General features: G+C 48.4%; 1 protein-coding gene across 1 annotated transcript in view; it reads right to left on the bottom strand.

The window, feature by feature from the left end:
• The window catches only part of KIAA1109 (KIAA1109 ortholog), a 590,259-nt gene that overhangs the window by 169,618 nt on the left and 406,762 nt on the right, over positions 1–13,879 (bottom strand). The window contains 1 exon segment of the mRNA XM_029584454.1: positions 7,315–7,541. Within this exon segment, the coding sequence (XP_029440314.1) occupies positions 7,315–7,541 (227 nt within the window).

Here is a 13,879-nt window from a genome sequence, read left to right as displayed (position 1 = left end):
AGTCTAGGGACTGGAGTAACACTTACCAGTAACCTGTGGAACCTGCAGCCACATAGGAGGACAATATCACAACCATCCAGCAGCCAAGGGAGGGAAAGTGAATCCACGGGTCCTTATTAAAGAAAAGGAAATTATCAGGTAAGTAGCAATTTCTCCTTTCTTAGCGTACGGACAGGTGGATCCAAAACCACTGGGATGCACCAAAGCTACTCCCCGAACAGGGCAGGAGGCTGCCTGTGGTCCAATCAACACTGCATGCGCACAGGTTGTGTCCTCCCAGGCCTGCACATCTAGGCGGTAATGCCTGGAAAAGGTGTGGAAGGAGGACTGTGGCGCGGGAGACAACAATCTAACCTTCACCCATGACACTGCCTGAGCCCTAGTGGAATGAGCACTAACCTGATATGCGCAGCTGTGACTGCTTTCTTAATCCAGCCGGCTATCGTAGCCCACAACGCTGGTTCACCCTGTTTACTCCCCCCCCATGGAGAACAATCAGGCGATCCGTCTTCCTGAGAAATTTAGAAACCTCTAAATACCTCAAGATATGCCTCTTGACATCCAAGGGCCGTAAGAGGTGATATTCCTCTGCATCTCTTTCCCTGTCTAGAGACGGCAGGGAAATTGACTGATTCAAGTGAAAATCCGAAACCTCTTTGGCAAAACAAAGGAACAGCTTGCAGCTGTTCTGCCCCCAGAATCTCCCGTAGAAAGGGCTCCCAGCAAGACAAAGCCTGCAGCTCAGAAACCCTATGCGCCAAACAAATTGCCACAAGAAACACCCCTTTCAAGGTCAGTAACCTCAAGGTTACTGCATCGGTCGAAAAGTGGGACCCGCCAAAAAATCCAAAACTAGATTAAGACTCCACAAAGGCACCGGAATCTGCAAGGCAGGACGAAGATGCTTCACTCGTTTTAAGAAATGGGCTACACCTGGATGAGCGGAAAAGGGTCCACCATTCACCTGACCTTGGAAACAGGCAAAAGCTGCCACCTGTACCTTTATTAAAGGGCCAACCCTTTGCTCATCCATCCTGCAAAAATTCCAAAATGAGCAGGATCTTAACCGAATGGAGAGGAACCCCTTGATCTTCAAACCAAGCCTCAAACACTCGCCAAACCTGCACATAGGCTAAGAAAGTACAGAACTTTCTTGCTCGAAGCAAGGTGGCAACCACCGCAGCAGAATATCCATGCTTCAGCAATCAAGCCCTCTCAAGGGCCACACCGCAAGACAAAATCGAGTCGGATCTTCATAAAGAACAGGCCCATGCCAAAGCAGATTCCTGTGAGCCGGAAACTGGAGAGGAGAATCCACCAGGAGCTTTTGCAAATCTGCATACCACGGTCTTCTGGGTCAATCTGGTGCCACCAGAAGCACCATCCCAGTGTGACTCTCGATCCTCCAAATCATTCTGCCCAACATGACCACAGGGGAAAGGCATACAGTAGCTTGACCTCTGGCCACTCCTGCACAAGGGCATTGAAGCCCAAGGACTTTTGATCTCTCCTGTGACTGAAGAAGCGAGGAACCTTCACATTACGAGAAGTCACCAGCAGGTCCAGAAATGGAAGGCCCCAGCAATCCACTATGAGCTGGAATGCATTATTTAACAATTCCCTTTCTCCTGGGTCCAGACTTTGTCTGCTGAGAAAGTCGGCTCTTACATTGTCTTTTCCCCACAAAGTGTGAGGCCAAGATCTGCTGAAGATGCACTTCTACCCATTCCATAAGTTTGGCTATTTCCTGCGACACATGCTGGCTCTTGGTTCCTTCCTGGAGATTGAGGTAAGCCACTGTCATCGCATTATCCGGATTGCTCAACCCTGAAATCGGTTGCCAAATCGCAAGCATGCCAGCTGGATGGCACGGGTTTCCAGCCGACTGATGTTCTGGAGGGACTCTTCTCTACTCTAGCGCCCTTGCATTGTCAGCTTCTGACAGTGAGCTCCCAAACCCTGGAAGCTTGCATCTATCATGAGTACTAGCCAGTCCAGTGACCTTAGGGAAACCCCCTTTCTTAGATGATCCACTTGCAACCACCATTGCAGGTGTATGCAGACCTCCATTGATTGGTGGTACCAAATCTAATAGTTCTGAGACTGTGGGCTCCAACGAGACAGCAGAGTGTACTGAAGAGGACGCATATGCGCCCTCACCCCATGGCACCATCTCTAGTGTTGCTGCCATCAATTTGAGTACTTGTAGATAAGACCACACTATCAGCCATATCGTATTCGTCAATAGACGCACCTGCGCCATCAGCTTCTGAATACGGCTACCCAGCAGCAAAACCCTGTCCTGCTTTGTGTTGAACCGAACACCGAGATATTACAGTGACTGTGATGGCTGAAGATTGCTCTTGGCCAGGTTCACCACCCAACCTAGCTGCTGCAACAAGCAGATCACCTTGTGCAAGACCCAAAGGCTCTCTTCCAGACTCCTGGCCCACATCAGCCAGTTGTCTAAGGTTGTGTAAACCAGAATCCCATCCTCTCTCAGTTCTGCTGCCACCTCCACCATAACCTTGGAAAAAGTTCTGGGCGTGGTGGCCAAACCAAAAGGTAGCACTCAAAACTGATGACACCCCAAAACCACAAGACACAGAAGTTGTTGGAGCTCTGGCTGGATGGGAATATGAAGGTACGCCTCAGATAAGTCCAGAGACATCAGAAACTCCCCCGACTGTACTGATATTGTTAGGGAAGAGGGGGAGCGCTAGGAGAGCGATCCCGTCTTGAGGGGATTGTGTGCCCTTGGGCCTCAGCACGACCCCAGAGAACTCCAAGGCAGCACCAAGGGTTGGTGAGGCATGTCCCAGCATGGGTGGAGATGGACGGTCTGACCCTCTGCCGGACCTGCATGCTTCTGGAGCCAACACAATGGTGTTGGTTATTGAACAGTCCTCCAACCGTTCCCAGCCCTTTCGGACCTGCCACAAGGTATCGGCAAGAAGCAGCAGGCCGGACTGAGGATGAGGGCAGACGGAGGCTCTGAAACATAGAGACTTTAGACTTAGACTCAGGAACGAGGTACTTGGGTGCACAGACGAAGACTCAGGAAGACTGCAGCAAGGTATTCAGAAGCAGGATCAAGGACTGGGTTGAGACTGCGACGCAGCGCGCCCTACACAGCCACTACCCATGGGCTGGTCACGGACCATGCTTGCATGCGAAGCAGGCTCTAGACAAAGTGTGGAATAACTGAAGCTGGAACATGGCGAAGATTCGGTAGAAGCCTGTACTAAGGCGCACCCTACACAGCGGACCACGCTGGAATGGCACAGGTTCATTCAGAGTCTTTGGCATGGACGGACGCAGTGCAAGTAACTCCTAAGACTGGGACTGACGGAAGCAAGCAAGGATTCTAAGACAACTCAGGACTGAAGCGGAAGTCTTCCGGAGGCTTGTACTTGCGCAGGTGAAGATGGCCTTGTACCATGAGCGTCCTACACAGCCACTACCCATGGGCTGGTCATGGACCACAACATGGCATGCCAGAAAGGAGGCAACGAGGAACCTGTGGTACAGGACATCAGGAACAGGCGAGGAACATCAGGACTGGATCACAAACATCAGGAACAGGCAACGGACATCAAGACAAGACATGGAGCTCCAACAAAGAACAAAGGCCTGATGGAGCGCTGGAAGGCAAAACATCCAGGAGCAAGTAACTCCAATGCAAGGCCAAGCAGAACTGAAAGAAAAGTCCTTTTATAGTGCAGGAAGCAGGCAACTCTCTTGGAAGAGTTTAGATGGGCCACACCTGGCTGGCCCTATAACTAGAGAGAAGAGCTGCGGGCTGGCCCCTTAGGAAGACAGGGCGAGGCCCAAACCAGAGAGTCCAGGAGGAAGCAGAGCAGGCCTCAGGCAGGTCCAGATGGCAACGAAGGCCTCCCAGGCCATGGAGCAAAACCGGGATAGACTGTCCAGGCAAGGCTCCGGCTTTGGTGCAGCCTCCAGAGAAAAGGTGAGAGGCCTCCTGTGGCACAGCTACAGGGGGAATCGTAACAGCTATCATCACTGAGTGCAAAGTTTCCATACAAAAACGAGTCACCCGCAAATGATGCCTGACCCCCTTGAGATCTAGGACGCGGCAAAAAGAGCCCTCCTTATTGGGTACAACAAAATTAATGGATTATCAGCCCGTATTTTCTTGAGACGTGGGCAATGGAACCACAGTCCGCAGGCTGAGGAGTCTTGACAACATACACTCCACTGCCCGTCTTTTCTGCGGAGAGCTGTAGGGAGACACCATAAAAATGTCCAGAGGAACACTGTGAAACTCTAGCGCATAGCCATCTCTTATCACCTCCAGAACCCACTGGTCTAACGTGATCTTGACCCACCTCCGATAAAAAAACAAAACAAAACTCCAAAGAGGCGACCCCCTATCTCTTGATCCTGGGGTGGGTTGGCACACCTTCATTGGGAGGCTTGGGGGGCTCCACTACCTGAGCCTACATCCCATCTGGGCTGCCTGAGATGAAAGGACTGAGATCTACCCAAAGGTTGAGCTCTCTGAAAGGCAGCTCCTCTGTAGGATAGAAAAGTCTGAAGCCCCTAGTACGACCTCTCGTGCTAAAGAAGCACAACATCTGTTTCTTATCTTCTGGTAACTGGGGATTCACCCCACTTACTGGCCATTTTCTCCAGCTTGCACCCAAACAAGAGCGAGCCTTTAAAAGGCAACTTTGTAATGTTAGACTTTGAGGTTGTATCAGCCGACTAATTTCTCAGCCATAGCTGACGCCTGGTCGCTATTACCGAAGCCACCCCTCTGGCAGACATGTGCCCCAAATCGCAGCCCACATCTGCCAAAAAGGCGGCTGCTGCTTCCCTCACCGCCCTAGAATTCACACTAGAATCATCGACCTCCTGAGAGAGAAGTAAACAAGATCTAGCCACCAGGGCACAACAAGAAGCTATCTGCAAATTCATTACCATTGCTTCAAAAGCCTGCTTAAGTATAGCCTCAATTCTCTTATCCTGTGCATCCTTCAAAGCTATTCCCCGTTCTATGGAGATTTTCATCCGTTTTGTAATGGCACACACAAGCGCATCCACCTTCAGAAAGCGCAATTGCTCTCTTGCAACTGGATCCAGTGGTACAGTCCTTCCAAGGCTCATCCTCCTTTATAATTAGCTTCTGTATCAATCAGTTCTTGAAATGCCTCTCCATAATGGGGAAGAAATAAGAGGCTTTATGTAAAGAAATCAAAATAGGATCTTTCTTTGGCTCAGACATGGAGTCAGCCCCCAGTAATCCCAGCACCTTCAATGTCTGGGAAATCAGAGCCGGTAACTCATCTCTATGAAAGAAACCAACATAGAAAAACGGCTCCAATCCCGGAGGAATTTCCCCATCCTCCAGGGAGTGAGGATCGGTTTCATCATCTGTGCCATATGGGGAGACCTGCAGCAGGATCTAGGTGTCCTCTGACGCTTACCTGCAGCACCAGGCATGAGGGACCGAGGATCACGCCTGAAGAAAAGACTGCCAAAACCAGGGGGGCATTGGACCTGTGCCCACTGAACTACCTTCCTCTCAGTTAGGGGAGCCCCAAAATCAGGCAACACCGCTGGCAGCTTTTTTCCCATTCCCGCACCAGGCTTAGTAAAATCAGACAGAGGCAATTCTCCCTGAGCCTCTAAACAGCACTGACCCAAGTTAGAGGGAGCGCCAGGCTGGTTTGCTCGAATACGACAAGCAACACAAAGGGCAAGGCACTTAGGCTTCTTTGCTATGGGCTCCATCAATTTGTCAATACGCCCCAACAGGTGTCTGACAAGAGTGCGCTCAGCTGTGTTCGTACTGCAAAAACCAGGCACCCAAAATTTAGGTGCTCAAAAATCAGACACACACACAAACTGAACTCCCCCAGGACGCTTTAGAAAATGCACAAAAATAAGTGCGTGCATGTATGAGCGCACACAACTGAGTGCCCTAGGAGGCACTCCCATGTGCCCAACCAGGCACACAACCGAACGCACAAGTAAAAACCAACGCAACTAAAGAGGGCAGTCTTATGCACAGGAAAATGCGTGCAAACGGTGCTACGGCCTACCATGTGGCGAACAAGACAAGCGTGAGAGCGGGGCCTACCAAAGAAGCTGCTAAACCCACCAAGCTGGCCACATTCCCTAAGCTCCCCCGAAGACGGGAACGAACGTCGGATTGGTGCGCCGAGCACGAAGACCGGGGGAAAGAGGAATCCCTACTGAACACACCTTCCTCTCTCCTTTTTTTTTTTTTTTAAATTATTCTTTACCTGAGCTCAGCCCATCCCAGCTGAGTACAAGGTTGTTCTTCAGCTGCAGGGGGTGGGGAAGAGGGCAAGGACCTTCACCACCGTGTTCGGCTTCCTGCACCCGCTTGCCTTTCATCTTTTGTTTTTTTACAGCTAAGACCACGCCATCTGAAAAACCAGCTAACGGACCAAGGCACACATCTGAGGGAGAGATCCAAAGATATCACCTCAGGAATTCTTGACTGAGGGAGGGACCATAAGGTAGCACCACAAGACAGCGGGGCGAATAAACCTCCTTTGAAAAAGAGATGCATGTCCACCATCTGCTGGCAGGCTGTCACTGCAGGGGTGTATAATACCGTGATGTCAGCTTTGGTCCCGTCTCCATCTGCTGGTAGAACTGCATTACCCTCTTGTTTTGGATCCACCTGTCAGAATGCTAAGAAAGCATGAGATGAAGACACAGTAGATGCAAAATTATCTCATGCGTATTCATTGTGGATACCCTGAAAACCTGAGGGGGCTGTGGGATCAACAGGACAGATTTGGGAGCCACTGTCAGAGATTAAAATATTAATAAAAAAGGCTCCTGCTATTGACACGCCCAATCCTCCAACAAGATTTGTCTATGAATATTATCCAGGCATTATGGCAGCTTCCCTCCAGCATAATTTAACATATAAATCAGAGCACCTTTCCATGCACAGCCACACACCTAACACTCCCTCCTGCTGATTCCTGTTCAGACTGGCAGCACACACAGAGGTAATAAATGACCACTTACATTTACAGCAACCTTTAAGCCTGTTGCAAGCTAAGTGCACAGTTACAGATCTTTGCTAAATGTGGTTCCTCTACCATGAAAAGGAATGAACAGGGGATATGGAAGGGGGAGAGATTGGCAGTTTAATTTCTCTATTTTAATATTCTTCAGTTTTACCAGACTCAGTATGTATTCTACATGAATGATGAGTCTGTAGTAGCACACCAAAGGCTTACTATGAACTATAAAACCTCCCCATAAGAACATGAAAGGTGGGGCATGTCCGCTTCCTGTGCTTACCATGTGTACAGTGGGAGACATGCTATCAACCTCGTCCTCATCTGACAGGTCATTCATGTTTACAGAGTTCAGGTCTGCTATGTCATCGACATCTTCCTCTCCCGTCAGGGCAGTAAGAGTGTTCCCCAGAGCATTCAGCCTCTTCCCAATATTAGGGTCCATGTGTACATCGATGCCACACATTTTCCATAACACATTGAGGGTCCAGGTCCCGGCACTGCTGCTTTCTGTTTCAACGGATGGCAAACACATAGTAATATAGCAAATGATGGCAGAAAAAGACCTAAGTGGTCCAGCAAGTCTTCCCAGCAACCGGCGAGAACAAAAGCACGCTGGATTTTAAAAGATACGCGCATAGCCGTGCGTATCTTTTAAAATCCGGGGTTGGCGCGTGCAAGGCAGCGCAAAATCGGCAGCCTGCGCGCGCTGAGCTGCGCAGCCTGCCTCCGTTCCCTCCAAGACCGTTCCGAAATTGGAGCGGCCTCGGAGGGAACTTTTTATTGTCCCCCCTCACCTTTCCCTCCCTTCCCCTATCTAACATAGAAACATAGAAACATAGAAATGACGGCAGAAGAAGACCAAATGGCCCATCCAGTCTGCCCAGCAAGCTTCCCTCATTTCTTCTCCCATACTTATCTGTTTCTCTTAGCTCTTGGTTCTATTTCCCTTCCACCCCCACCTTTAATGTAGAGAGCAGTGATGGAGCTGCATCCAAGTGAAATATCTAGCTTGATTCGTTAGGGGTAGTAGCCGCCGCAATAAGCAAGCTGCACCCATGCTTATTTGTTTTACCCAGACTATGTTATTAGCCCTTATTGATTGTTTTTCTTCTCCCCTGCCGTTGAAGCAGGGAGCTATGCTGGATATGTGTGACGTATAAGTCTTCTCCCATGCCGTTGAAGCAGAGAGCCATGCTGGATGTGCATCGAAAGTGAAGTATCAGGCACATTTGGTTTGGGGTAGTAACCGCCGTAACAAGCCAGCTACTCCCCGCTTTGTGAGTGCGAACCCTCTTTTCTTCTCCCCTGCCGTTGAAGCAGAGAGCTCTGCTGGATGTGTGAAGTATCAGTTTTTCTTCTCCCCTGCCGTTGAATCAGAGAACTTTGCTGTATATGCATTGAAAGTGAAGTATCAGGCTTATTTGATTTGGGGTAGTAACCGCCGTAACAAGCCAGCTACTCCCCTCTTTGTGAGTGTGAATCCTTTTTTCCACATTTCCTCTTGCTGTTGAAGCTTAGAGCGATGTTGGAGTCACCGTAAGCCTGTGTATGTTTATTTAATAAGGGTATTGACTCCAGGCAGTAGCCATCATTCTGGCAAGTCACCCACTCTTCATTGGCAGCCTCTTGACTTTATGGATCCACAGTGTTTATCCCACGCCCCTTTGAAGTCCTTCACAGTTCTGGTCTTCACCACATCCTCCGGAAGGGCATTCCAGGCATCCACCACCCTCTCCGTGAAGAAATACTTCCTGACATTGGTTCTGAATCTTCCTCCCTGGAGCTTCAAATCGTGACCCCTGGTTCTGCTGATTTTTTTCCTTCGGAAAAGGTTTGTCGTTGTCTTTTGATCATTAACACCTTTCAAGTATCTGAAAGTCTGTATCATATCACCTCTGCTCCTCCTTTCCTCCAGGGTGTACATATTTAGATTCTTCAATCTCTCCTCGTACGTCATCCGATGAAGATCCTCCACCTTCCTGGTCGCCCTTCTCTGTACCGCCTCCATCTTGTCTTTGTCTTTTTGAAGGTACGGTCTCCAGAACTGAACACAGTACTCCAGGTGAGGCCTCACCAAGGACCTGTACAAGGGAATAATCACTTCCCTTTTCTTACTCGATATTCCTCTCTCTATGCAGCCCAGCATTCTTCTGGCTTTAGCTATCGCCTTGTCGCATTGTTTCGCCGACTTCAGATCATTAGACACCATCACCCCAAGGTCCCTCTCCTGCTCCGTGCACATCAGCCTTTCCCCCCCCATCGAATACAGTTCATTCGGATTTCCACTCCCCATATGCATGGGTTTGCACTTCTTGGCATTGAATCTCAGCTGCCATATCTTCGACCACTCTTCCAGTTTCCTTAGATCCCGTCTCATTCTCTCCACTCCTTCCGGCGTGTCCACTCTGTTGCAGATCTTAGTGTCATCCGCAAAAAGACAAACCTTACCTTCTATCCCGTCCGCAATGTCGCTCACAAAGATATTGAACAGGACCGGTCCCAACACCGATCCTTGCGGTACACCACTTAAAACCGCTCTCTCTTCAGAGAAGGTTCCATTTACCATCACACGTTGTCTTCTGTCCGTCAACCAATTTGCAATCCAGGTCACCACCTCGGCACTCACTCCCAAGCTTCTCGTTTTATTCACCAGTCTCCTGTGCGGAACCGTATCAAAAGCTTTGCTGAAATCCAAGTATATGATATCGAGTGCTCTTCCTCTATCCAATTCCTTGGTTACCCAGTCAAAAAAGTCAATCAGATTTGTCTGACAGGATCTTCCTCTGGTGAATCCATGCTGCCTCTGGTCCATCAATTCTCTGGACTGTAGATAGTTCACTATTCTCTCTTTCAACAGTGACTCCATTACTTTTCCCACCACTGAAGTGAGGCTAACTGGTCTGTAGTTACCAGCCTCCTCTCTGTTCCCACTCTTGTGAAGAGGGACCACCACCGCTCTTCTCCAATCACTCGGCACCACTCCCGTTTCTAGGGATCTATTGAACAGGTCGCACAGCGGTCCCGCCAGCACATCTCTGAGCTCCCTCAGTATCCTTGGATGAATCCCATCAGGCCCCATGGCTTTGTCCACTTTCAGATTCTTTAGCTCTTCCCATACATTATCTACTGTAAATGGATTTTCCTCTGTTCCGCTTCCCTCCAGTTTCTTGTTGTGTAGAGATGGTCCTTCTCCAGGGTCTTCTTTAGTTAACACAGAGCTGAAGTATTCGTTTAATATTTCTGCCATTTCTTCGTCTCCCTCCACACATTGATCATTTCCACCTTTCAATTTCACTATACCACTTTGGACTTTTCTCTTTTCGCTGATGTATCTGAAAAATGTTTTGTCACCATATTTTATCTCCTTGGCAATCCTCTCTTCTGCTTGACTTTTTGCCAACTTGATTAATTTCTTAGTCTCCCTCAGTTGAATCAGATATTCTTCTTTGTGCTCCTCCCTTTGGGATCTTTTGTATTTCTTGATTGCAGTTCTTTTAGCTTTAATTTTGTCAGCCACCTCCTTTGAGAACCAGATAGGTTTCATTTTTCTTTTGCTTTTCTTTACATTTCTAACATATAGAGCAGTTGCCTTGGCGATTGCTCCTTTTAGATTGGTCCACTGTTGATCCACATCTCTCTCATTTTCCCATCCATTTAGTTCTTCCTCTAGGTACTTCCCCATTTCCTCAAAGTACTTCCCCATTTAGGTACTTCCCCATTTCCCCCCGGCCCTACCTAAATCCCCCCCCCCCCCACTTTGTTCGATGGAGTTACGCCTGCCGCTGGCGTAACTTGCGCGCGCCGGCTGGCCAGGCCCCGCCCCCGGACCGCAATCAAGCCCCCCGGACACGCCCCCGGACCGCAGACACGCCCCCCGGACCGCCCATTTTAGCAAGCACCAGGACTTACGTGCGCGCCGGCGGCCTATGCAAAATAGGCCGCCGGCGCACAGGGCTTTTAAAATCTACCCCATTATGAGTAGAAAATGCATATGTGATGGAGAAGGGTATAGCAGAGGGGGTATATAGAAATAGGGTATAGCAGAGGGGGTATATAGAAATTAGCCACTGCTATTACTAGCAACGGTAACATGGGATAGATTTAGTTTTTGGGTACTTGCCAGATTCTTATGGCCTGGATTGGCCACTGTTGGAAACAGGATGCTGGGCTTGATGGACCCTTGGTCTGACCCAGTATGGCATGTTCTTATGTTCTTAACTGAACCGATGGACGAAAAAATGCCAACAAATATTAGGGAAGCTAACATTCGGCAGTGCAGTAATAACGGGAGATTTCAATTACCCCAATATTGACTGGATAAATATATCATCAGGACATACTAGGGAGATAATGTTTCTACAGGAAATAAATGACTATTTCAGGGAGCAGGTGATCCGGGAACTAACAAGAGGAGGAGCCATTTTAGACCTAATTTTTAGTGTAACACAGGGTTTGGTGGTGGTGGGACCACTCGGCAACAGTGATCATAGTGCGAGCAAATTTGATTTAATGATTGGAGGGAGGACATTAAGTAAAAAAAAAAAAAAGGTGCAGCTTAGTAGATTAAGAGTTTACATCAGACATGATTGTTGTTTAAAAGTACCATCTTGAAAGCCCAGTCCAAATACATTCCAAGCATTAAAAAAAAGTGGAAAGAAGGCCAAATGACTGCTAGCATGATTAAAAAGTGAGGTGAAAAAGGCTATTTTAGCCAAAAGAACATCTTTCAAAAATTGTAACAATAATTAATCACACATAGATCAGAATGTCGCTTGGCCAAGGAAGAACTAGGGCATCGACCCCTTCTGCTCCTCGCTCTCTCCTGCGACTGAAAAACAGAGGAGCCTTAGCATTCCTCTGAGTTGCCATTAGATCCATATAAGCAACACCCTATCTGCAGGTAATGAGACGCATTGCTTCTTCCAAGATTTCCCATTCTCCAGGATCCATCTGCCGCCGGCTGAGAAAGTCAGCCTGCACATTGTCGGACCCCGCATTGTGGGAGGTTGCTTTCAATGACAGATGCTGCTCAGCCCAATATATGAGCATCTCTGCCTCCTGAGCCACTGCTAGACTCTTGGTCCCCCCTTAGCGGTTGATGTAAGCCACTGTCATCGTATTGTCTGATAGAACCCTTACCGGAAGGTTGCGCAAAAGAGGTAAGAACCACACTCGTCTCGAGACAACTGATGGACCATGATGCTTCCTCTGATGTCCACTGACCTTGGTCTGATTGGAACTGGCAGACTGCTCTCCAACCGGAAAGGCTGGCATCAGTAGTTACCACCATCCACTAAGGAACTTCCAAGTCTATCCCCCGGCTCAAATGGTGGCGAGAAAGCCAACAGGACAGACTAGACCTTGCTGACTTGGTAAGTGGTAGGGGGAGATGAAACCATTCAGATACTGGATCCCAGAGGGATAGCAATGCCTGCTGAAGTGGACGCATATGCGCAAATGCCCAGGGAATGAGTTCCAAGGTAGATGCCATGCAGCCAAGAACCCTCCAGTAGTCTCAAATTCTGGGCACACGGGCCTATAAAAGATCCCACACCTGGGACTGCAACTTGAGTATGCGCTGCTGCATGAGAAAAACCTTTCCCACTCGAGTATCGAAACGGGCTCCCAGAAATTCCAAAACTTAGGAGGGGAGAAGCTGCAAGCAACTCATCACTATCTTCACCACCTGCTTGCACAAGTCTTCCGACTTTTCTCGAATCAGCCAGTCATTCAGGAATGGGTACATAAGCACGCTCTCTTTCCTGAGGGCCACTGCCGCCGCCGCCGCCACCACCACCACCACCACCACCATGAAGGTCTGGGGAGCTGTTGCCAAACTGAATGGAAGGGTGCAAAACTGAAAATGCTCTCCCACACCATGAACCAGAGATACCTCCGATGGTCCGGACAAATCCTGATATGCAGATATGCCTCCATCAGATCTAGGGATGCCAAAAACTCCCCTCTTCGAACCGCCGCAATGATGCAACGCAAAGTTTCCATTTGAAAACAAGGAACCTTGAGAGTTAGATTCATCTTTTTTAAGTCCAGTATTAGGCAAAATGCCCCGTCCTTTTTCGGCACCAGAGAATAAGAACATAAGAACATAAGAAAATGCCATACTGGGTCAGACCAAGGGTCCATCAAGCCTAGCATCCTGTTTCCAACAGTGGCCAATCCAGGCCATAAGAACCTGGCAATTACCCAAAAACTAAGTCTATTCCATGTTACCATTGCTAATGGCAGTGGCTATTCTCTAAGTGAACTTAATAGCAGGTAATGGACTTCTCCTTCAAGAACTTATCCAATCCTTTTTTAAACACAGCTATACTAACTGCACTAACCACATCCTCTGGCAACAAATTCCAGAGTTTAATTGTGCGTTAAGTAAAAAAGAACTTTCTCCGATTAGTTTTAAATGTGCCCCATGCTAACTTCATGGAGTGCCCCCTAGTCTTTCTACTATCCGAAAGAGTAAATAATCGATTCCCATCTACCCGTTCTAGACCTCTCATGATTTTAAACACCTCTATCATATCCCCCCTCAGTCGTCTCTTCTCCAAGCTGAAAATTCCTAACCTCTTTAGTCTTTCCTCATAGGGGAGCTGTTCCATTCCTCTTATCATTTTGGTAGCCCTTCTCTGTACCTTCTCGATCGCAATTATATCTTTTTTGAGATGCGGTGACCAGAATTGTACACAGTATTCAAGGTGCGGTCTCACCATGGAGCGATACAGAGGCATTATGACATTTTCCGTTTTATTCACCATTCCCTTCCTAATAATTCCCAACATTCTGTTTGCTTTTTTGACTGCCGCAGCACACTGTACTGACGATTTCAATGT

The sequence above is a fragment of the Rhinatrema bivittatum genome, chromosome 1 (genome assembly GCF_901001135.1).
Source record: "Rhinatrema bivittatum chromosome 1, aRhiBiv1.1, whole genome shotgun sequence".
Classification (NCBI taxonomy): Eukaryota; Metazoa; Chordata; class Amphibia; order Gymnophiona; family Rhinatrematidae; genus Rhinatrema; species Rhinatrema bivittatum.
This window is presented reverse-complemented; position numbering and strand designations above follow the sequence as displayed.